The sequence below is a fragment of the Mandrillus leucophaeus genome, unplaced genomic scaffold, assembly GCF_000951045.1.
Source record: "Mandrillus leucophaeus isolate KB7577 unplaced genomic scaffold, Mleu.le_1.0 Scaffold963, whole genome shotgun sequence".
Classification (NCBI taxonomy): domain Eukaryota; kingdom Metazoa; phylum Chordata; class Mammalia; order Primates; family Cercopithecidae; genus Mandrillus; species Mandrillus leucophaeus.
The window spans coordinates 192,417-218,989 of record NW_012110508.1 but is presented as its reverse complement, the minus strand read 5'-3'; the positions used below and the strand labels follow the sequence as shown (position 1 = coordinate 218,989).

The 26,573-nt window shown below is 34.7% G+C and overlaps 1 protein-coding gene across 2 annotated transcripts in view; it reads right to left on the bottom strand.

The window, feature by feature from the left end:
* The window catches only part of LOC105532500 (ephrin type-A receptor 6-like), a 467,689-nt gene extending 441,177 nt beyond the window's left edge, over nucleotides 1-26,512 (bottom strand). For both annotated transcript variants that reach the window (XM_011970678.1, XM_011970679.1), the window contains exon 1: nucleotides 26,091-26,512. In XM_011970678.1, the coding sequence (XP_011826068.1) occupies nucleotides 26,091-26,475 (385 nt within the window). In that variant the 5' untranslated portion in view covers nucleotides 26,476-26,512. The remainder of the gene's footprint in view (nucleotides 1-26,090) is intronic.
* Between the last annotated feature and the right edge of the window lie 61 nt (nucleotides 26,513-26,573).

Below are 26,573 nucleotides of genomic sequence, written 5' to 3'. Positions count from 1 at the left end.
TCGTGAAGATTTCGTTGACAGATATCACTTCCCCAATCAATATCCTTGTGATTTCCTATGCCTGTCTTTACTTTAATCTCTTAATCCCGCCATCTTCTTCATAAACTGAGGAGGAAGAATGTCGCCTCAGGACCCTGTGATTGTGTCAATTGCACAAATTGTTGAGCATGTGTGTTTGAACAATATGAAATCTGGGCATCTTAAAAAAAGAACAGGATAACAGCAATGTTCAGGGAACAAGAGAGGTAACTCTGAACTGGCCGCAGGTGAGCTGGACGGAACAGAGCTATATTTCTCCTCTTTCAAAAGCAAATAGGAGAAATATCACTGAATTCTTTTTCTCAGCAAGGAACATCCCTGAGAAAGAGAATGCTCCCTGAAGGTAGGCTTATAAATGGCCCTTTTAAGGCGTGCCGCCTTTTATGGTCGAAGCCGAAGGGATGAAACAAGCCCGGTCTCCTGCAGCCCTCCCAGGCCTACTAGGAGGAGGAAATTCCTGCCTAATAAATTTTGGTCAGACAGGATGTCTGCTCTCCAACCCTGTTTCCTGATAAGATGTTATCAATGACAATGGGTGCCCGAAACTTCATCGGCAATTTTAATTGGTCCTGTGATCTCGCACTGCCTCCATTTGCTTTGTGATATTTTATTACCTTGTGAAGCAGGTGATCTCTGTGACCCACACCCTATTCGTGCACTCCCTCCCCTTTTAAAAATCGCTAATAAAAACTTGCTGGTTTTACGGTCCGGGGAACATCACGGATCCTGCTGACAAGTGACGTCTCCCCCGGACACCCAGCTTTAAATTTCTCTCTCTTGTGCTCTTTATTTCTCAAACCAGCTGAGACACTTAGGAATAGAAAAGAACCCACGTTAAACATCAGGAGCAGGTTCTCCTGATAGTAAGCATTCTAAAATATTAATTCTTCTTAGTATTATTTCTCATTTCTTAATACCTATTAATGGGTTGTAATCAACTACAGTAATAGTCCCCAACTAAAGTCTTCTAAAACCCTTAGGTCTTTAGGGCAGTGGTCCTCAAACTTTTTGGCACCAGGGACCAGTTTCATGAAAGACAATTTTCCCATGGATGACAGGTGTGGGGCTGGAAGCCGGGGGACGGTTTCAGGATGAAACTGTTACACCTCAGATCATCAGGCATCAGCTGGATTCTCATACAGAGTGCACAACCTAGATCCCTCACATGTGTAGTTCACAATAGGGTTCATGCTCCTATTGAGAATCTAATGCCACCATTGATCTAAGGGGAGGCAGAGTTTAGGCAGTAATGCTTGTTCGCCCAATGCTCACCTCCTGCTATGCAGCCTGGTTCCTAAAATGCCATGAACTAGTACCGGTCCACAGCCCAGGGGGCTGGAGAGCCCTGCTCTAGGGCATACTAAGTTTAAATGTACAAATGAAAAGTTTTAACTTTGGATTTCCAATTTATAGTTTTTAAATCACTACATAAAAACTCAAACAATTTTGCTTTAAAATGGAAGCCATAAAGATACAGACTAATGTGTATCTGAAGTGAACAACTGTGTAGAACATATGTGTAGATGAAGTGAACAACCAGCCTCTTTCTCAGCTGGGAACCACTTGCTAGGTAAAATTGTTCATTCTAAGTCACGTAGTATTAAATATCTACCCAGAAATGACCACTAGTTAAAGTGAAAAGCAAGAAAAATACTGATGTAGAGCTACAATAAAAATATAAAATATAGTAAACATTATATTTATTGGGGGAGGGGCTTTCCACATACAAAATGCACCATTCACATATAACTACCTGAAACTGCAGTGTGACCTCTTCTTTATTTCATTATTTAGAACTAGGATATGACTACTATATAAATGAACCACTAAGGATTTTAGTGCAAATTTGTTAATTTCAAATATCGAAATACTAAGAGTTTTATGCCATATTAAGCAGATGCCTTTTAATTGATATATTAAAATATACATTTGAATTATAGAAAATTACAATTATTCTGGCTACTATTAAAAAGTCAAACAACAACAGATGCTGTCGATGTTGTGGAGAACAAGAAACACTTTTACACTGTTGGTGGGAACGTAAATTAGTTCAACCATTCTAGAAGACAATGTGGTGATTCCTCTAACACCTACAGGCAGAAATACTATTCAACCCAGCAACCCCATTACTGGGTAAACGCCCAAAGGAATATAAATCATTCTATTATAAACACAGATGCATGCATATGTTCACTGCAGCACTATTCACAATAGCAAAGACCTAAATGTCCATCAGTGATAGACTGGACAAAGAAAATATAGTACATATACACCATGGAATACTATGCAGCCATAAAAGGAAGGAGATTAATGTTGTTTGCATGGACAAGAATAGAGCAGGAAGCCATTATCCTCAGCAAACTAACACAGGAAAAGAAAATCAAACACTGCATGTTCTCACTCATAAGTGGGAAACGAATGATGTGAACATATGTAAACATTGTGGGGGGGCGCGCAGAACAACACACACTGGGGCCTGTCGGAGGGCCATAGGTGGAAGGAGGTAAAGGATCAGGAAGAATGAGCTAATGGATGCTGGGCTTAACACCTGGGTGATGCGATGGTCTGTGCAGAAAAACAGTATGGCACGTTTACCTATGTAACAAACCTGCACACCCTGCATATGTACCCTTGAACTTAAAGTAAAATTTGGAAATTAAAATAAAAAACTCCAAGATACATTAAGTAAAACAAAAAACTTGAAAAGAAAAATTATAATTATTTAATTTGAAAGTATGCATGAATTCTCAAATAGAAAGATGAAATATTGTCTTATATTTTACTTTTAATTTTGTTATACTTATTAATAATATAATCAAAATGCCTCTGCCCAAAGTTGTCATATTACACCAAAAATGATTAAATGAGCTATTATTTAAAGGTATTAAAGATATTGTAGTGAAAATGGCCCAAAAGTAAGATATTATTGAAACATGTTGACCTGATAAACAGTTTCAGATTGCCTCATTTTTCAATTGCTCCCATCTCCAGTCTGTCCTGGCCCTCTAAATGACATCTATACCAAATTAGTTGCACTTTCACAGACATACAAAATTCCTTCCTTGTCTTTGAATGATCTCTTCCACGTTTTAAAAATGCCCTTTACTGCTGATTCTCCCTCATCATAAACAACGTCGTTCAATACTCTGAACAAACATTATGTCCTGTGAGAAGCCTCTGTTGACTTCTCTATGCAGAGTAAGTCACACCACACTTCCTCATCCCCCAGGAAATCCTGTGCACATTATTACCAGATAGCAATTGCCACACAGAATTATGATAACTAGTTTATGTATTTCTGTACTCTGTGCTCATGACATCTAAGCTTTTTAGTCACAGAAGCTATGTCCATCTGTTTCTAGGATATAACTTGAGAATGCAGGGCACACTTCTATTTGCTATCCAATAGCCAATATGAAAAGTCACCGCCACCTCCTGACCTCTGTATCAAGGAATTCCTCTTGGCCTCCCTATCTTATCACTCAGTCTAGATGCCCTCACATAGTGCCTTTTTCTTTTTATGTTCTCATCCTATCTGAGTGTTTTTGGGTAAGTTACTTAATCTCTGTGTGTCTCACTTTGCTCATTTATAAAAAGGGGAATAATAATGGTATCTACCTCCTAAGGGTGAAAGGAAGATTAAGTGTGTTTATCTATGCAGAATGGTAGATTTACTTTCCCCTTTTTGCCCTATTTCAATCTAATAACCCAAGACAAGACTATTTATGTCCGCACACTGTCAGATGCTGCCGCAGGGCTGAAGTGTGCACAGGCACAATCATGGTGACACTTGGATACAATTGGTTTGTCTGCCCTTCCTTTTACTGTTCTCTTCTTTTTGACTCAAAAGGGAGGTAGAATGGCTCATCTGTTTAATGCCAACATGAATCACAGTTTCTGGAATTCAATTAATGTTTGTTCAGTAAATGTGGAATGAATGATTAAATGACTTGATCGGCAATGTTTAAAGATGTCAGCATTGCTGTAAAACAGTATGTGAAAGAATACAATTGTCGAACACTTCACAATTTTCAAAACGTTTTGACAAACAATATACCATTGCTACAACAACCCTGTAAAACAAAACCTTCAAGGATTATCAGCACTTTACCAAGGAGGAGACTGTGATGGAAAGAGATTAAAATACTTGCCCAAGGCCACAAAAAGACCAGTGTTAGCTAGTCAACCTAGTTAATCTGTCTGGTGCCAACCTAGGAAAAAGGTTATTATTTTTTAAAGCTTCTCCATATGTTTCCCCATGATAGCAATAAATTAGCAAACTTAAGGTTAAGTATTAATGGCCTAAATGATTTTGCCTGATAGTTATTCATGCACTAGTATGATGCCAAGAAAAGTGATTTCATGATTTGAGGGAAAAAAGAAAATACCGTTTATGAAAAAATTCACGGAGATGAGAGCTACTTGTCAAGTGCTGCATACCTCATGAAGTGGCAAAGTATTGTCTCTAGGTTATATTTCAGAGTTTCTTCCTACATAAACCAAATAGAACCTTAGATGAATTTTATACAAGTAATATGAAAAATAATCATCATCAATGCTTAACTTCCCGTTAATACTGTGAAATTCTTGGCAATATTTTTGTATAATTTTTCTTGCCAAAGTTTACTATGCATCTCCATTTAGAAATGACAAGATTGCGAGGTGGCGGATGCCTGTAGTCCCAGCTACTCGAGAGGCTGAGGCAGGAGAATGGCGTAAACCCAGGAGGCGGAGCTTGCAGTGAGCTGAGATCCGGCCACTACACTCCAGCCTGGGCGACAGAGCAAGACTCCGTCTCAAAAAAAAAAAAGAAACGACAAGATTTATTCCACCACATTTGTTAAGGAAATAACCAATATGTATGTGGGTCTACTACATGCTTAATAGTTAAGAGTCTTCACAAGAGAAAGAAGAAAGGTATTCGAAATTAATTGCAAGTCTTGTTTACAGACATGAATCTGGGTGGGACCCAAATATGGGTATTTTTTCCAAAAATCCCCATAATGATTTTGATATGCAGCCAGGGTTAAGAACTTTTGGCTTCTCAATAAAGCACAAACCACTTAGCATAGCATTCAAGGCTCTTGCTATCCTCAACAATGTGTATGTATTTTACTTCATTGTTTGCCTCATTCCCCCTCACAGTCTTTATCTATTCCCAACTATGTTCCAGTCACCTCTCCCCCTGCCCCATATGTATTTTCCATCCCCTTGAACTTGATACTCCCTCTGCCTGGAATGATTTGTAAGTACTAATTATCTGATGAGCACCCACACATGTTTCAACTTGTATGTCAAGCTTCACTTCCTATACAAAGTCTTTCTTGAAATTTGAAAGCAGGTATGACCACCACTTCCTCTGAAGCCTTTGATAAGCCATCTATACTTTCATCACCACACCTATAACACTTGTTTCTACACATTCGACTGTCTCTTTGTATTAAATGTTAAATTCACAGAGGACTAAGACTAAATTTACTCATATTTGTATCTCCAATACAGGGCCAATAGTTATATATTTATTAATTGCTGGTTGTGTTAGTGAATTCCAAAGGTAGGGATCTAGTTTAATTTCGAAATCTACAACTTACTATCTTTTGACCTTGAGCAAATTACTCAAACTCATTATGTCTTAGTTTCTTAAGTGCTGTTGACTTAAAATAACATGAACTATTTCTTAGTTCAGATGTGATGACTGAATGGAATAAAGACTAAATTGCTTAAAATACAGTAATAACTTAAGGTTGGCTACTACACCATTATTATTACAATTGTTGTGTGGCTGGACACCTGCTCATAAATTCCATCTATAAATCTTTAAAACAAAAATAAGGTCTTTTTTGCCATTCGACAGATAATTAGAGGAAAGCCAAGATATTAAGCCATTTTCCAATAAATTCATTGTTAATAAGGCACAGAACTGAAACTCAGTTCCAGGCCTATTTGATTATGCAGCTTTGAATAGAGTAAAAAATTAAAGAAATATATGCAGATACAAATCAAGTACCTTACTGACCAAACTTTAACAGTAAGCTATCTCTGCTTTATAAATCACCATCTCCTCTTTTGAATCCAAGAAAACTCCCGCTAACTCATTTTTAATCACTTCTTAGAGTTGGAAGGAAAAAAAAAACACAACAGGGTTTCCAGGATTTTCTCTCTCTACCCTTAGAAATTCAGAGCAACTCCAATGTCTTGAGCTTTTCATTACTGCTAATATTTCAGAGTTGTGGTATTAATACACCTTCAAAATACTTCCTACTTACTTCTAATTCTTCTTTCGCATTGTGCCTTTTATTCCATTCTTTTTTTTTTTTTTTTACATGAAAACCTAGGTTACACATGACTTTTCCTTTATTCTCTAGCTACTTATTTTAGTGAGAAAAGGCATGGGCAGAACATGCAGATTCTCCATTATGGTCACTATGCAATGAGAATCATATTTTCCTTTCATTTTTTTTTTTTCTGTTTAATGCACTGGTACTCAAAGCCAGGGTTTATGCAAACATTACATACTCTGCAAACTGAGGTATATGTAAATGGTCATCATCCACACAGGAGCTGCCAAAATCTTCCTGATGGTTTTCTTTTTGTCTTCTTCCAGAAATTTATCAAGGGAGATGCTTTTGTGTTTTGACATTTAAATCAACTCAGATTAATTTATACAAATGTATAATTGATACTTAAAATCTTAGATTATTTTTCCAAGAAATTTAGTCATAGTTATTACTGTTTCTTTTGTTGTGGTCAGTTAACGTTGGGAAATTTTTTTTTTAATTTTATTATGGGTACATCATACTTGTATATATTTATGAATTAGAATAAATAAGATCTAGTATTTTGTAGCACAATAGGATGACTATAGCTAACAATAACTTATTGTGTATTTTAAAATAACTAACAGTGGAATTGCAATGTTCTTAATGCAACAAAATGATAAATGCAGTTAGTTTTGAAGGAAAGCAGTACCTTAGGCTCCTTTTTCACACAACACTCTTACAATGAGGCACTTCGAGCTTCAGGAAAACGTTATTAGCTCTCTCACTCTGGTTTAGCTTTCTTCAGCTAGATCTCTTTTATATTCTAAGAGACGATATATTCACTCCATCTCTTACCATTACACAGACAGCATAGTTTACTCCTTAAGAATGCAAGCTTTGGAGCCATAATGCCTAGCTACAAATCCTTACTCTGTAAACTAGTTTGCTAGAGCTGCTATGGCAAAGTACCACAAACTGGGTGGCATAGAACACAGACTTTTATTGCCTTACAGTTCTAAAGGTAAGAAGTCTGAGGTTGAGGTTTCACAGAGTTGGTTTCTTCTGAAGGCTATGAGGAAGAATCCATTCCATGCCTTTTTCCTAGTTTTTTGGGGGCTTTCTGGCAATTTGTGTATTCCTTAGCTTGTAAATGCATAACACCAATACCTGTCTTCATCTTCACAGGTCATTCCACTTGTGTACATGTCTGTGAACAAATTTCCCCCTTTATAAAGACACCAGTCATACCAGCTTAGGGGTCCACCCTAAAACAGTATGACCACATCTTAACCATTTACATCTGCAATAACATTATTTACAAAGAAGGTCACATTCTAAGGTACTAGGAGTTAGGAATTCAACACATGAATTTTGATAGGACATAATTCAACGCAGAAGATACTGTAACTAACAGTCTTTAACACTGGGCCAAGTTACTTATTCTGTGTTCCAATTTTCACACCTATAAAATGAATATTATAATAATATTACTTTAAAGGGTTGTTGTGAGGATTACATAAATATACTAAACTACTTGGTGTAGTATCCAACAAAGAGTAAGCACTCAAAAACTCATAGTTTATACTATTGCACGCGGGAAGGCAGCCCATGGAAAAGTAATCTTCTCCTCAAATTTTTCTTAGATGAAACATTGGCAGTCTTAAAATCCAAGTTCCTTAAAATGTCAGTTACCGGTTATATAAAAAATGCTAGACTTAGAAGTATATTGATTTTGTTGTAGAGTTTAGGAATCAATTTATTTTTAAAAGCATAGTAATTGTTTATGGAAGCCAAATCAATATTGGGCACAATATTGTGTGGCACAAATTTTCTCATATTAACCAGGCCAATAGCAACAGCCAAAATATTATACAATAATTTGAATGTACTGAAACTGTGGACTTAGCATAAGCCATTTGCTAAAAGTCAAATTTCTTGTAAAAGAAAAGTTAGAAGTTCAGGTCACCTACATATTTCCTTATCGTCTATACTGCAGAATAAGAGTTTTATTAGGACAGGCCAGGTGCGGTGGCACAGGCCTGTAATCCCAGCACTTTGGGAAGCCGAGGCAGGTGGATCACAAGTTCAGGAGATAGAGACCAACCTGGCTAACATGGTGAAACCCCGTCTCCACTAAAAATACAAAAAATTAGCCGGGTGTGGTGGTAGGTGCCTGTAGTCCCAGCCACTTCGGATGCTGAGGCAGAAGAATGGCGTGAACCCGGGAGGCGAAGCTTGCAGTGAGCCGAGATTGCGTCACTGCACCCCAGCCTGGGCAACAGAGCGAGACTCCGTCTCTTTATCAGGACAAAGAATGTTTCAAATTACACTTGGGGAAAAGAAAATATATGCTAACCTACTGGGACTTTAGCTTTTAGCTTCATGATTCTATCATAATATGCATTCTATATTGTTAATATTCTATCGATGGTAGTAGTAAAATTATACATAGGCATCCTAGGCTGAACTGTTAAACTCTATAGACTCTTAGTTAAAGTCATATTCACTTCCAAATCGAGTTTTTAAAATGAGGGCTAAAATCTGAAAGAAGTTATTTGGATAATTACATGAGCAGTGAAGTGAATAGATATATGGTGAGTTTTGGCCATCCATTACCCATTCCACTTGTTTTAGTGACAGCATTTTTAAGGAATTACTTTTCCCACATAGCATCCAGCCATGGTAAGGTCGTCAATCAAAAGACTCTACTCTTTCTATGATGTAGGGGCTCGACCCAGTCAAGGCCAATCAGATTTCCTCTTGCAGCATTGAGAGTTTTCAGCTGAGTTATGCAAGGAGCGGAAGCAGAGTTGAAATCAATTCAACCCAAGGGGACTGATGAGTAATTCTTGATGCCTACATTTCAGGTGTTGCACTGGTTGCCATCATTTGCTAAAGTTGTTTTCTAAGATATTCTTTGATTCTGTGGACTTGTATCTAATATCTTACAAGTAATTTATTTTCTGTTTATGTTAGCTAGCTTCAATTCCTATTGCTTGCAAAGAACTTGAATGATACACATAAGGATGCCCAAGTCAGGGTTTCTCAAACCATCTGCAAATAAATCATACAAGGATGCCTATTAAAAATGAATATACCTATGTAACAAGCCTGCACATTGTGCAGAGGTACCCTAGAGCTTAAAGTATAATAATAATAATAACATACATTACAGGAATGGATGATCTTTATTCTTAATAAAAATGCCAATTGACAAAGAAAAAAAAAGAACAATCACAAACACTGTCTCATAGACACTAAATCCAACTCATTGGAGTGGGCTCAGGAGAACAAGTTCTGCAAGAATTCTTACAGACACTAAGACTTGACAGGTGCTGTAATACATCCAAATTGGAAGAAAATCAAAAGTAGCCCACATGGGGGAGGATCAGGGGCTGATGATTCAAACTGTGTGGCTTCTCAGTAGGTACTTAAGTTTTCATTACTGCTCATTAATCAAGACAGCTTATATAGTGTTTAGCATACAGTTTAAACATACAGGACAAATTAATAAGCAGGTGATAAACAAAGAAGCAAAAGCACATAGTAAATGGTCTTATACCCATAAAACTAATATACATAAATAAAATGAGAGTAAAAATAACAATATTACTCAAAATCATAATTATTAGCTTCTGATTTTAAAAATATTCAGGGAATATAAAATACAGGGAAAGCAATTATTTTTCTTAAATCGGCAGATAAAATTGTATTTATCATGTACAACATGATTTTTTGAAGCATATATGTGTGTGTGTGTGTACATATATATATAATGGAATGGTTAAATGTAGCTAATTAACAAATGCATTACCTTCATAGTTATCACTTGTGCAGTGAGAACACGTAACATCTACTTTATCATCATTAACTATGCTCACCATGCTGTACAGCAGATCTCTTGAATTTACTTCTCTTTTCTAACTGTAACTACATATCCTGTGATCAATGTCCTCCCATTTCCCCTTGCCCCTAAGAATTGTTCTCCAAATAATCTTTCTATTACTTTTAAAACAGATTATTTACAAAAGATATAGATTCAATGTGTTTAAATATTTTCAAGACTTAAAGATAAATAATATTTAAATGTAATATATTTACATTTTAATATTCTAGAAGTTTTCCTGAAATTCTCTTTCCCATTCTTTAATAGAAAGTACATGGATCAGACAGGCCTAAAACCTGCTTTATTTTTCCTTTGTGGTTACTAATTTGCCTTATCAGCTTTGCCAAGTAACTTAACGTTCATATAAATTCCATTAGTAAAATAAGTACAGTAATGTATGCTACTTAGTTACCTTAGAGAGGTGGAATAAAAATGAAGAAGTGGTAGAATTAAGTTAATATACACAGTTGAAAAGTATTTGGTATTTTCTTTTTATTCTGGTATGTCAAATCCTCTATCAAGTGGAGATACAATACATTTTTATATGCGCATTAGTGAGAAAGACTGCTGAATTTAAAATATGTTCAAGTTTTTCAGGGAAACAGCCTCTGTAAGCACAAAGACCTGATGTTATCCATTTGTTTTGAACCTAAATTAGAATTGATATTCCTAATAACTAGTCTCAAGCAAGTTATATTCAGAATACTTAATGTAATATGACCTGAATTATAGCAGAAAAAATAAAAACGTACACATACTTTAAATTTATAGTTATTTTCATTACAGCACTAAAGTGAGATACTTAGGATTATGTGAACCACTGCACTCTAGTGAAAGAGAACTTGTTTATGGAGCAAATAGCATACCATTTGTGTGTGTGTGTGTGTGTGTGTGCACGCCCACGCGTGCATCCGCGTGCATGTGTATACGGACAGCATTACATCAGGGTATAAGTAACTGCCTGAAAGGTTATAAGAACTACAGTAATAGCTAGGTAAGCTATTTTGAAATTTTAAGCAAAATTCAGTAACTCAGACATAACATACAATATTTATTTCAAATATATTTCCATTTCCTATGTATTAATATGATACTCATCAGCATTTAACACAGAATTTCAATCTTCAAGTCAGAATGTGGAAAGGAACAAGGTGACAGGCAGCAGATACTACATCTAATACTACATCTATTTCCACTTGAGACTGGAAGAGCGCTCCCATACAGCCATAAATTGCTGCATAAATAAAGCACTAATTGTTGAATACCAAAATGTTTTAAAATTATCAGTAATTCCCAAGAAGAGGAGGGCAAGCAAATGACCACACCTCTTTTCCTCTGGGTACTTATGAAGGGCACATATTCCTCCTAATCCAGCTATTTCTAGTATAATCTTACTGGAAAAGGAGCATCCTGTAGTGAGGGAGAGCACATATTTTTTGACAGGAACTAAACTGTCTGGAGTTCAAATTCTGGATCTGCTTCTGGTTATGTGACCCCAGAGTAATTATTCATTCTCCCTAGGCTTCAGTTTCCTCATCTGTAAAATGAGATGATTATATATTTAACTGTACTCCTTACCTTCTGGACTATGTGGGGTAATTTTTTCCCTTTTAAGTTTCCAAACATAAAATGAATGATTCTCCTCTACTCCCATCAAATTTCTTTTTAAAAAGGAACTTTCAAATATTTTAAGCAAAAGTTCTTGATAAACAGATGATCCTTATCAGTCTAAGATAAAATGTGAGGTGCTTGTTCTTCATACCTCAGTGAACCCTTTCACAACCATTATAAAGTTGGGCTGAGACAGCTTCCAACCTCCAAAACACAGCCAATAAATATGAGTCTGGAGCTTCATCTATATGTAGAAATCTATTTCCTGACCCTAGGCACCCCAACTTTGTATAAGTCATTATTTTTTGCATTATCTCTAGATCTGCAAGTGTTGCCATTCAAAAATGGAAACTCATTTGTCAGTAAGAGCATGTGATAAAAATTAACCCTCTGGTTGCCAAAAATCAAGAAGGATGTGTAGTCAGCTCTTGGCTGGATATCAGGCAGCAAGGACAGTCTAGACTGGTGGCTGTGCAAAACCACCAAAACAGATTAGGAAGCTCAGAATGATGGAGCTGTGGAGGTGTTCGGGAATGAAACAGTGTTGATCATCCAGGAAAACACAGATGGAGACAGACACAGCCTATCTCTTTCACTTTTGCTAAAATACTTCACCATTTTAATCTGGTGAGAAACCCCGGTCAAACATCTGATTCCAGGGTTTATTTCCAGGAACAAAGGACAGGCGGACAAGCCACTCCTAAGCACTCATAAAAATGAAGGGGAGCTGGGTGTGTCTAAAGCATATGAAAGTGGATTCCATATCCTTAAGGTTACCTTTAAGATTTCTTTTGTATCCCTAAACACCACCTCTCAAACTCTTGACTTGAGTTTCCTGATAAGAGAAAGAGCACACATCGTGGACACATAGGTAGCTTTTTTTTCGTTTTCTTTCATTCCTTTGCTCTTTGTAAATTCTGTGGGAATACCGTCACGTTAAATAGGTCCATGTTATCTCCTCCGAAGGGACTAGGAACTCATTTTAGTATCAGAAGGGAATAAAATTCCTAGCCCAGCTGCTGTTTTGAACAGCCTAAACGGATAGGGCAAAAGTTCAGTAGAACCCCACTTAACTAAACTCTGGTATATTTAGGAGGGTTTTTTTTGTTTTGTTTTTTGTGTTTTTTTGTTTTTGTTTTTTGTTTCTTTCTTTCTTTTCGCAGGGATGGGGGCAACTGATTTTCTTTTCTCAGAGAATTTTTATTACTCTCTTCTATATTCTTATTTTTCCAGAGTATAACAGATTGGCAAAATTTTCAAAGTAAAGATGTTGGGGGGAAGACAGAGTAAACATCCTAGCCACAAAGACAACCCAAAATAGAACAATAATCATGAATTTTTAACTGTCTTCTTAGCCACTCTAAAGTAACCCCTGAATCTCCATTAGACTGTTCTTGCAAGCCTTCTTTCCTTATTCTCCTGTCATCTCTCTTATGTTCTCTCTTAGCAGCCCAACAAGTCTACCCATTTAATTCATGCAAAGGAATCTGGGACTCCTGTTGATGCACATGCCCTTGTTGAAGAGTCTTTTTTCAAATAAATAAAGTTATCTCTGTGAAAATATTTTCCTATTTTGGGACATTTATTTTGATTCCAATTCTCCCATTTCATAAATAAGGCTGAGATGAAAAATCCTTGTATAGAATTCTTGGCCTGCCTTTTCCTTGTCATTTCCCTTGAATTTAAATTCATAAAAGTGGAATTAATTGATCCAAGTATATGAACAGTTTTCACTATTCTGTATAATTGCTTTCCGGCACACTTTATATCTTCAAAAGAAATACTTGCCATCATAACATCCTCTGAGGCATGATATATTAACCTGAAGCCATAACATATCTAGAAAATGAAGTCAAATAGGATAGGCAAGTGTTCTCTACATATCTTTTAACTCAAAAAATTAACAAAAAAGACTAATACATATTGTTCCATAAAAATCATAAACTCCAAAAATATTCAATGTTAAGGAATGAGGACTGGAAAAGAAAACTTCTTTGCTTTCACATGGAGAGTCATCCCAGTTCTTACTCAAATTCTCAACTTTCTTTCAACTGCTTTCCAGCTTTTCCCACCCAAGAAAAACTTTCTCAGAGCTGGACAAATGAGAAGACTACATATGTGTGTGAGGCTTTAAGATCAGGGCACACATGCAGTAAAGCCAGATGCCCATGCTTTTGTGTCAGCTTCCATTCATGTAAATGCTCCTCCTAAGCCTGAGTTTACCTTCCCCACCCTCTGGCATCCACCTACACCCAGGCAGGTGTCAAACACTCTTCTTCATATGTATATTAGGTGACTGGATTCAGGCTGATTTAAATTGGAAGATAAGGAACCCCATTTAGGAATAAGTTACATTAGTTGTAATTGTACAACTAACCTCTTGTCAGGGAGCTTATCACTAGTATATGAAGTACTTATTCAGTGATTGGTAAATGGATATTTTATTTCACAATCGCCTACTGACCAATGTGTGCATGAGTCTTCAGAAGCAAATCTCAGAAGGAAAAGTGAAAAAACTTGAGGGCTGAAGCCCATTTTGTTTTTGAAACTGTAATAAACATAATTAAAAGACAGCTTGGGAAAAATAGTTGGAAATAACATGAGATATATAAGGACTATATAAAGAACTTAACACATAAAAGCATAAACTATAATCATTCAAATTTAAGAACAGCTAATGGAAAGACACGGAAAATAGCCAATGCACATAAAATATTCGCTATCTTTGCACTGGAATAGAGCAAGTTCATATTTTAAACCAGAAGTTGAAAGCAACTGCACTGAACAGGATAATCTTGGACTTGGAGAGTAAATGGATCATTGACTAAAATACTAAAAATGAAACTGGTGGTTTTTTTTTTACAGGTACCATTTAAGTCTCTTATATTCCAGTGCCACATCTAGAGTGGAATTTCCAACCAAACTAGAGATGCATTTGAAAAAATGGGATCTATATCACAAGTGTCTTATGTGTGTATTACGGTCTATCTAAAATATTTTAGAATTAAGGTATGAAGACTTTGGAAATACGTTCAATTCAGTAAAGTCTGGTTATGAGTCGGATTCTGACAGCCTAAGTAAATAATCTACTATCAGAGAAAACACATCAAAGACTTATGATATATAATCTGGCACAGAATTAAAATAACTTTTATGACAGCAATAAATAACCACATGCTAGATACTGTATAAAGATTATAGGAGAAATATGTTACTCTAACCTTATAAAAATACTTATTTTCATAATTTAAAAATGATGCCTGCACTAGAGTGCTGTAATTATAACCAAAAAACCTAGATGTATTCAAAATGAGGAATAATCTACTAGCGTTATCAGTAGACCTCTAATTTTTTAAATAATTATTAAAAGTCATCATTTTTATCAACATATCTTTAATTATTATAATTAATTATTTCCAAAAGGCTATATCACATATATGGGAAGAAGGGTCATAAAATGTTTAATTTAAAAATAGGAGTATAATTATAATACAGAAACTAGATTGATAGTTTTCACTGCTTTTTGACATTCTAAAAGTACAAATCTAAATGTCAACAGCTAATCATGGGTAATCTGCTATTGATTTTTCTCTGTTTAGAAACACCAAGTTCTGGCAGCAATTTCTAATTCTATGTGCTTCTCAAATATAAAAATACAGGCTCTACCAAACAGCAATTTACCTAATTTCTAAAGATAAATATTAAAGAATACAAGCAATTCCAAAGTTCTGCAATACTGCTAAAAACAAATATTTAATACAGTTAGCAAAGAGAGAATTACAATAAAAACATTTAACATGATAGGGGATGACAAGTAACTACAGGTATTTGAAGAAATATTCTAAATTGGATATATCATAACCATACATGTATTGTCAATTTTATGTTCATCTAAAGGTAAAATAATCAATAAACAAAGGCATACAGAATCTAGTAAAATTTAGATTTTGTGTTGTTATATTTTAAAGAATGCTCTCATCACTAAATAAAACATTTTTAAAGAGTAAGATAAAGCTTTTATAAAAAAAAAGCCAAGTCACATCACTTACTTGAAAGTTCTATGCTCAATCTAAAACATTCACTTGGATATTAATATTTTATCCTTAAATGCAGAAGTTTTAATCTTTAAACGCATAAAAACTAATTCAGTTACTTAAAAATGGAGGTCTCTGGAGGAGTCATTCATCTTAATTCTCTAATTATTTTCATATATGCATGATGATAAATCCTGATAAATGTGAGATTCATTTTCATTTCCCATGTGTAACTCAAGCTTCTCAAGTTCTCAAGCTTATTTGTATGTAAAGTTTATATCATTTCTCTTCATTTTATCCATCTTATATTGTATTTTAATTTCAGCTATACCTCTTCAATTTTATCACACTGTCCTCTGTGGGAGGGCAGGGGCGAGGGAGCTGGCAGATCTTATTTCATTTTAAGGAGTCACACAAATCATGGCTAACATATGGTCATGACCAATATACTGAATGAATATTTACTCTCAACGTCTCTGTATATTAGTTCCTAGATCCTTGAGAACAGTACTTTTCATTTCTCTAAACAACAGTTTGTAGATGGTAATTCACCAACTGTACAGCTGAATACATGTTAACTTTGATATTTAAAAATTGTTTAAATATTTACTGACCTCATTAGCTAAACTGTAAGCTCTCACAAGTTGGGGCAGTGGTCCGCCTTTGTGTCTCCTGTTTCTCAACACATCAAACATAACAGGTGTCAAAATATTTCATTTAAAAATTGAATGAATATTTGCTTATTGTCGAACTAGTTTGAGAATTCTAAGAAAAGTATATTATATATAAAACCTATGAGATTAAGAACCTAAATATTTACATAAAAGGAAAAAAAAAACTAAAATAAATAAATTTTAAAAACCCAAAGATAACTACTGATATATTGCAATGAAGAAGTATTTGATAAATTTAAAACAGAAATATGTTTAAAATTTTATCTGATTTTAAGGTTTGGTAGCATTTAAAATATATATATACCATTTAGCTTTAATAAACCTATTAAAACTTTAGATTACTAACATTAAAATAAATTACTACATTTAATTCCACATTTCTGGTTAATAGGGTTCTTGAAAAATCTAAGAAAATAAACAAAATAAACAGATTGCTGGTCGTAAAGTAGTGAATATTATAAAGGTTCTTACATGTGTAATTTTTATTAAACAAACTAGCAAGCTGTTATTTTAATAACCTAGGTGAACTACATTTTTTTCTAACCTATAAAATGAAGTTATTATACCATAGCACAATAAGATAATAAGTTATCATACTATAAGTACCTTTTTGCTCTACTATGGCATTGTAAAAATAACAATAAAATTGGAGCATGCTAATTTCTACTTCTTTTCTAACCATGTAAAGAAATGTGCTACACCAACAGCATATACTTCCAAAGTTGTTCTGTTTCTTTTTCAGATAAAAATGAAGATGTCTGATTGTTCCATCATTAAATTTAACATATAAAATAGCCTAGGTGACAATGAACTTCTCTCATTAAATGTTCTAGTATTCTACAATTTTTCAAGATATTCCAGACTTTATTTTTTGATGAGGTATTATGCTGATTGCTAACAAGTGGACCAATACATAGATTTCATTTTATTTTAAAAGTTGATAAAATTCTTTTATGACTTTGTACAATGGAATCTGATGCTCGACTATTTCTTATCACACTTCATGGCAACTACTAATTATTTTCACTTGCCTTCACGAGATAAATATTATTTAAGTACATTTTAACTCAAGAGAAAGAAGAGATTTTTAATATTAAAAAAAAGTTTTGGCTAAAATTGTTTGTCATCAATGAATTGATATTAGAATAATATCAAGGGACCTAGGCCAGAGTATGGTTCAATATATACAGCCAGAGAGAATCCTTAATGAATAGTATCATTTAAACAACAGAGCCATGAATCAGCTTTTCTCCTCACTCTCTTTTTCTTTAATCGTTGGTATGTTTATAGCTACTTACCTTATGCATTGTATTTAAAAATCAATTTTAGTTGTGTGAGATATCAGTTCTCAGAATAACTGATTTATTGGCCTCTACATACTTAAATTCTCTATTTACTCATTTAATTTCAATTATGTTTTGCAATATTAGTGTCATTTTATAGAAACATATGGAACAATATATCTCTCTTTAACAACAAAAATTAGGGTGCTACCAAGACTAATTCCACTCAAATTCGGGGTCAATCACATCAATTATTCTTAGATAATTTTTACTTAGAATATATATTAATGCAATTTTTTTATTTCCTAGTACACAACATTTATCTTTATTAACTTGCCTTAATGTATCTAAATATAATTACCACAAGTAGGCAAGTTTCCATACTTCTAAAAAGTTATGGATCTTTGTAAATATTAAAAGTAAGTGCTTTTACTATTTCTAGATGTTATACTCTACGTACGAAGAATGTGCTTCCCTTTGCAACACTCGTGTAGCTCAAAATACAAGTATCATATTATAGTACAGTCACCTGAGAGAACATATAATTTACTGTGATTAGTGAATTAACATAATAAATTACATAAAAAGTATTTAAAATCTCCTTTTAAATTATATATAAAAGTATCTTACTTTTTATCCAGATATCTAAAAGATACCTAACATTACAAGAGTAAAATAATAGACTAAATATTTCTATCTCCTTAACATCCATTTTGTAAGGCAATGTTGTTTCATATTTCCTCTGATCAAACAGTATGCCTTTTACACTTAAGTTACAAAGTGAAATAGTAGGAAGCACAATGAGTTGTCCATTACACCTATCAAGCACAGGTCACCAAACAGGCCAAAAGCTGGAGGACTCAGAATCCTGGGAAACTAGCTCAATATACTTTTCAGGACCTGGAGTGAAAATACACACTTTCATCCCAATTCTCACAAAGCTCAGTTAAAACATACAATTGCTACTATTTGAAATAGGAAACTTAGCATCTTCAACATGAATTACACTTTTTAGTAACTAACCCACGAAAAACAAGCACATCAAAATATATAAAAAATGCCAGTCTAACATATTTTGAACAAAAGCTCAACTCACACATCAGTCCATGGTAAGTCATTAAATGTGTGAAATATTTATCTTTTGTACATATGAACATGTTTGTAAAAATGCATATTTATACATTTTTATGTAATTAAGTAGAATATCTGTCAAATCATACAACTAACATCAGAAGAGTCTTGTGAAGCAATTTACAAATAAAACACAAACGGTACACAGTAATTCTTTACTCTCTTCCCTTTCTCCCATGCAACATCATTTACTACAAAATTCTTCATCTTATAGAAACCATCAAGTAATTGAAAAATAAACATCGATCACTCAAAATATAAAATGCCAGTATGCAAACTGAGATTCAAGACCACAGAATGTGAAGATAATCTTTGTGTAACCTCAATACTTAGCATAACGCCTGGTATTAAATCCGTGGTTGCTGAGTGACTTATTATCTTAACTTTAAAAAAAATGTAATAAAATAATAGATATTTTTAAATAAACGGTACATAAATCTTTATTATTTGGGCTAATTGGTAAACACTGTCATATAACAAATATGTTTTTAAAGCTTTTATACTTCATTGAATTTGATTTTGAGGAAACAGAAATTCTTCCTATCAGATCTGGAAACAGACTGTAAACTCTTTACTGGATCATATATTCTGCGAAAAAAAGTTCTCTTTGAACCTTCATGTATGGCAAATACACTGCCTAGCCATATAGCAGGCAATAAATATCTGCTTAAATAATTAATCATTTTGTTTTAGAGAATTTATAATTGAAAACTGAAACTGTATAGCCTATAAGAAGTTATACAGTTTATTTAAAGGAAATAACTATATGAATAGTATTTTCTAGAACATTTTAAAGCACTAAAGTAAAATGTAAGATTTATTGCATTTGGATATATATTTAAATACATTTAGAAACATTTAAATGAAGTATCTCCAGAATATGAATTTTCTAAAAAATAGTGTATAACAGTGTTAAGAATTTTTATGTTCTCTATATTTAATAATTATTTTCATGTAGTAGTATTAACAGGTAACTCAAAATAATAATTAATTGCTCAGATAAAATTTTTAATTGCATAAAATTTACTATTGTTTACTTAAAAGTATAACAGTTTCTTCCCTCACTCCATCCCCAAAAATATCACATACTCTGAAATCTCATTTCCTAGGTCTTGCTGAACACTCCTTCATTTAAACAAAATAGAGAGATAAGTATAATTGAAAGGATCTGAAAACACATCATTCTATATCCAGGATCACTTAGAATTTGTGTTTTCAATAACAGTAATTTGATCATAACAGAGATGAATAAAACTGGTACATATGTCAAATCCTCAAATATTGCTCTTTATTAGCCAAAACCTAGACTCTGTTGGCTTACTATACTGCCTAATGAAGATGTCCCTACATACTTATGCAGTCATCCACTGACAAAAAATCACTACATATAAAAAGTTACCATGTCAGAAATGAATCAAATTGCATTTGTTGATCCAAATGAGTTTACCTTATGTACAATGGTTTGAAATAACAAAACTGTTCTATTAAAATTATGTTTTAAATTATTGTTTGAACTGAATAAAGTGGAAAATACACATCTTAGCCTTGCTACATAGTTTTGTTCTATTCCATCCGCCCCATCCCTTGACAATTATCAATATTTAGTAAGGTAATTTTAATGGGGAATAATGAAAAATTTATCTGGGCTTCTTGCATGTATTTCTCTATGAAGACAAGATGTTCCCATGAATTCTATTTACAAAACATATTTCAAACCCATCTTCTTCTCTCCATCTCCACTGCCACCACTCTAGGCCAGCCCACCATACACCTCGTCCGGAAAACTGCAACTGACTCCCAATTCTACTCATCATCTCCCAATTAAGCTTTCCTTCACTAGTCATGGTGCTATTAAAAGGTAAATTGGTTCATTTTACTCAGTTGGTCAAAACCTCCCTATAGATTCATGTTTTACCTGGGATAATATAAAAACTCAGCTTCTTAACATGGATCTTATTCTACTCTGAGGACTCTGGTTCCTGACTATCTTTCAGACCTCACTTTCTGCAACTCTCTTCCTTGCAAAGTAAGTTTCAGTCACCCCGGACTCAGTTTTTCAAGTGTGTCAAGCTCATTTCTCTTCAAGACCCTTGCTCAGGCAGTTTCCACTACGTGTTATGCACTTCTTCCTACTCTGCAGAATGACTTCTTTCTCTTTCCTGAGAATGAGGTTTCAATGTCACCTTCAAAGTCTTTCCAACTGTCCCATTTCAAATAGCACATCTCCCTTGTTATTTCTTAATGCCTTTGTTGCTTCAGCCATACATAATTCTTACAACCTTTACGTTTTATTTATTTACCCAAATTCCATGAGAGCACGTGCCTTATTTATCTTTTCTTTTAAATCCATAATCTAAATTTTAGATTACAGAAAACAATACTCAATAAAATAATGCAAGAACAGAAGATATCTTCAGTTTGTTTAAATGTCAGTCTGATTAAATTACAAGTTGAATAGAACTCTGTAGAGGTATGCAATTTGATCCTGTATTAACTTAGTTTGGTTACATGATTGACAATGTATGTTAGACAAAGTCAACCTATTTTGATCACTTAACTATATATATTGATTTCCAGCATGTTTGTAATCCCAAGATGGTGAGTCAAGGGTACAAAGAAAAAATTTCTATTCCTGTTGGGCCCTGGTTGATGAACAGCGTGAAGTGGGATCTATTCTTTCACCATTTAGAACAAATGAAGCATGTAGTCAGAAGCAGTTGTGTGTGAGAGGTAGGACAGGAAAAGAGAGAGAGAGAGTTACTGAAATGGTGATAGGGAAAGAGGGTTGGTAGAGGGAAATTTGTATCTTTTGTACTTAAGTCACTTATACTAGTCGTTTATAGTAGCAATGATTAGTGAAGAAACAAACATAAGGCTTTCTACTCTAATATTTTTTAACACTTACTTTGTGATGTAAAAGTAACAAAGAAGTAAAAGGATGTAATTTAATCATTAACTTACCCTGTACCAAAAGATATATACATTTCCCTGAGGAAATTCATATAGAAGTGCTATACTCAAGAATATTATATTAACTTTAACTATATTCATCTATGTCATTTTTTGTTTGAAGAAGAGTTCCTTAAGGATTATGTATAATTTCTGTGCAAGAAAATTTTTTCTAGATATAGTAGTATCCCAGGACCAGAACAAACAACACTTAGATGATCACTGCTGGAGCTGCATGAAAACATTTTATCTCTGTACTGTGGATGCTAATCAATAATGATTAATTATACAATTACTTATTTTATATTGTAAATGTATAGTAAAATTATATTCTAAGTTGTATTTATACTTATGACTAACAAGAAGTGATCTGATAACAATTTCTGGAACCCCTACATCTATACATAGTTTATCCTCAAAAACTAATTTCTTCTAAATGGTCTTTCAGAAACATTCTTTCTAAGTAATCCAGTGTTCCTAATTTAACAAAATTTTTAATATTTTCAGTATTTTAATGTTCACTTTTGAACATTCTTTAAAAACTTCCTCAATGTCTCCATTTCTATAAATATAAGAACAATATTCAGAGTTTGTGAATAAAACTTATGGATAAAACTAATTTTCGGCCATGAATTTTGTTAAACAGATGTTTTTCTGCTTATATTTACTTGCATTTACATACAACTCAGTGGATTATGCAGTTGATTCACTCAAATTAATAAATTTAATGAAATCAACCACACTATTGTTTTGCTTGTTTATTTTGTTTGTCATTGAATTGCCTGGGGGGAAAATCGACTCACAAAGTATTGGTAATAAAATAAGTTCACTAGACTCATTTACCCATACCATATTTTGACTTAATTGAATTATTTGAGTATGCAATTGATTATTTTTAAAAGCATGGGCCACACCCTTAGATATGCATCAACTCATTTAGGCTATAAAGTTGTATTTGCTGCAGAATAATCTTTGAAAAAATGGATCCCTGGTGTCTACTGGGCACTGTGATATATGATAAATGGTGAGCTTATACATGAAGCAACACTGTGTTTTATATTCATGTAAGTGTCTAGTACAGAAATGAGAGGCTATATTCCTTGAAAAGATAAAATCTTTTTAAAATAAAAATTACCAACACTTAATTAATACTGTGGTTTTAAATACAGGGAAAATTAATGGACTATGAGAGAGATTTAAACACAATTTATGTTTCCACTTATTCAATCAGAAGAAGTGATCTAGGAAGCACCTGGACTTTCTGATCGATTCAAGGAGGTTTGGTTAATAGGAAGAGAGAGTCAAATTGATTTATTTCATCTTTACAGTCAGCTTCACACAGTTAAAAGACAAGAGAAGAGATCCTTTCTAGAGTCAAGTTACTGTCAGCACCATGTTAAAAGAATGAGATAGTTTACTTTTTTGTCATTATCATCATCATTTTACCTTGCTTATAACGGAAAAATGGGGATTGGGGTGGGGGTTGTACGAAAGGTGAATCCATTCTTTTCAGCCATGAAAGATGTCATATAATTTGGTAAAACAGATATATAACATTAAAATTTTACTTTGTGAATATCTTTAATCAGGAAGAAGTTACACATAAATGTAACTTTATCCTCTATAAAATAACAAATTTCAAAATTAAAACATTCCATTAGCCTTTAAAGTGAAAATTATTGGACAATTAAAACTATCTTCTCAAAACTAAATATGAATTATATTACTGTTTATTTTTATGTGTATAATAAATCAAATTTATATTTAACATTAATCTTTCCAAGTTGAGTACATATAATTCTATAATGTCTCATGTTTTCCAGGTTTAAAAACATGCTTTGATTTATTGTACCTATTATGAAACTATAAATAAGGAAAATATCCCTAAAACGCTTTTAAGAATAACATTTAGAAACACAGCATTTTATTAACCATTAGTGTGATGATTTCAATATTTGAAAGTTATCTCATCAGGAAAAATTTCTATTCATTATGACTTTAGACTGTAAAAGCATCACTTTATAAATAATCATTTTTGTCTGATAAAAATTCTGACTATACTTTATAATGTTCTTTTGAAGAAGTCACCTAAATTTTATCCAATTTAACCTTCAGATACTATTTTGCCCACTGTACTCTTATGCACAACCTGTGCTATCAGTGTATCAACACAAATTCAAATTAAGAGTTTAAGTAGACAATCTTTAATGCTTCTATTTAACTGATGGGAAAATTGGATAATACTCATTCACTAAGTTTAGCTAATTAATAAAAATAAATAAATTACATATGTTTGGCATATATTCTAGGTCAAACTTCTGTAAATACTATGAGAAAGTCATTAAAATGGATATGCAAATACAAATTACTAGAAGAGGTTAATAAATAACACCTCAATGCTTTTAAATTTACTATGAATGTCTGAAAGGTCATGCTTTAACAGGACACATTTTAGCAGAATGGCACTTTAGGGTCATTTGTAGATGCAGATACCTGTTTTATTTATGTTAGTATCCCCAGGGCCTATGGTAGTTACTGATGTATCATAGGTATTTAAATAAATAAACGTTGTTTGGGGAAATTATTGCATGCGAACAACTGTTATAAACTTCTAGTACACTCGACTCTCAAAGTATTCATCTCTAGTATCCCTATTTACTATTATAAAGTACAATATTAATGTCTGACTTTCCAATTAAAAATTGTTTTCTCTCCTTATACCAAAAAAGGGTAATCGTTACACTTTTTTTTTAAACAATCTTCTATCTTCACAGAAATGAAGTAACTATCTATTCAATATTTTATACCAATAGTCTTTGAAAACAAATGAGGATGTAGTGTGATGGTATATACCACCACAGCAAAACACGACACTGTAACTGGTATCTATTATGTGATCTATCTTCAAAGTCATGAGGGTTATGTATGGTTTCCAAATTCACTTACACATTTGTGATTGCATTCTGTCAGTTTAAAATAACTGCAATAATTAGGAAAATATGCCAAAGTATCACTGTATAAATGAGAACTTAATAATTATATTTTATTCTGAGTCTGAATAATATTTCTAAGTAAAATGGCCATATATGTTGATGACAAAAAAACAATGCTGTGTTGTTTGTTTTCTCCCTTAACCTTTTCCGTGACACACAAAAAGTGAACACTTTCAAGCCATCTGACCTCCATTTTCACACCTGCAAATTACTTCGAGACTCTGAAACATATGCCTTATACGTTAAATGATAACTGTAACTGACCACCACACACAATACTTGAAGGGACACATCGGTTGGTCATTAGAGCACGAATGAGAGAATATCTAGCCAGGTACACGCTGGAAAACTTTTATGGTTGTTTCATGCTTAGTCTGAAAGGACTTAGAATATGCAGGTGGTAATTCTTATAGATCTTTATTCACAGCAAAAATACAATGAGATATATTTCATGAAGGCTGTATGAATAGAAAAACGGAAAATGCTCAAATATTCTAAGGGTTTTCCATCACTTTTTACACATTGTTCACCTCCACTTTACCACTTTACCCACCGAAACAAAGTCCTCCAAGAAATCTGTCAGTGACTTGACTTCATGAATAGGATATTCACAACTTGGAAATTCACCCTAAACGCTTTTCTACTCCCCGCCCGCAAGAATATGAAACCCCAACACAGATCTGGGGCATCTGGTCTAGGAAGAATTTCGAATAAGTCTACTTCGGTGGCCCGGATGGTAGATGAAGCCTGGGGACTGAGGCTGGGCGAGGGCGGCAGACTCACCGGAGGGGAGGGGAAGGGCTGATAACTGGTCACGGGGCACAGCGGGAGCACCCTGCCTTTCAAGAAGGCATGTGGGAGAACCACACGTTCCCCTGAGATGAGCGAGAAGTCTCTATTAAGTCTGTGCCACAGAGCCTGACCTCCGGTGGAGACAGAGCAGCGGGGAGCGGTCCCACGGGCGACAGCGGTGGGACGCAAATGCAGCTGATATGCTCACGCTACCATTTAAAGACATTTAGAAGCACAAGGTATCCTGGCCCGTGGGGTCATCGTCCCGGGCGGTGTAGACAGGGCGCTGTGGTAAGGGGACATCCTCAGCCCCCTCGTGTGGCGAGCCAGGAGACGCTGACCCCCGGACAAAGTTACCTGCCGGAGGCAATCAGTGCCCTGGTTCTTCAAACACCCTCCTCCTCCCACCCACTCCCGCTCCTCCGCCCCGTCCCTTACCTTGGTTGTTGGAGACGTGACTGCAGTCGCCTGGCCATGCTGTCAGCAGAGACAAGAAGAAACCAAATTGCAAAAGAAATTCCCGGACTTCGCAGCCCCCCATGGTTCTCCTCGGCTCTCTTCTCCTCTCCCTTAAAGAGAAGTGGCGGCAGCGCAGGCAGGTGTTCTGGGTAGGATGGGGGTCCTTGTCCACGTCTTCTTCCTCCTCCTCCTCTTCCTCCTCCACCCGGCCCGCAGGGGGTGTCCCGGGGCGCCCCCCGCGCGAGGTCCCGGGGACAAGGCACGAGGGTCCAGGCTGCCCAGGTGCAGGTGCAGCTGCTTCGGAGGAAGACGCTGCCTGAGGCGCCGGGGAGCTCCTCGCGGCTGGAGGCGAGGGGAATTGCATCCACCACAGTGTCCCGCTCGCGCGAGGACTATTCACTTGGGCCCGAGAGAGCGCGCGCGCAGGAGCGAGCTCGGGCTGTGGTTTGGGGGAGGGGAGTG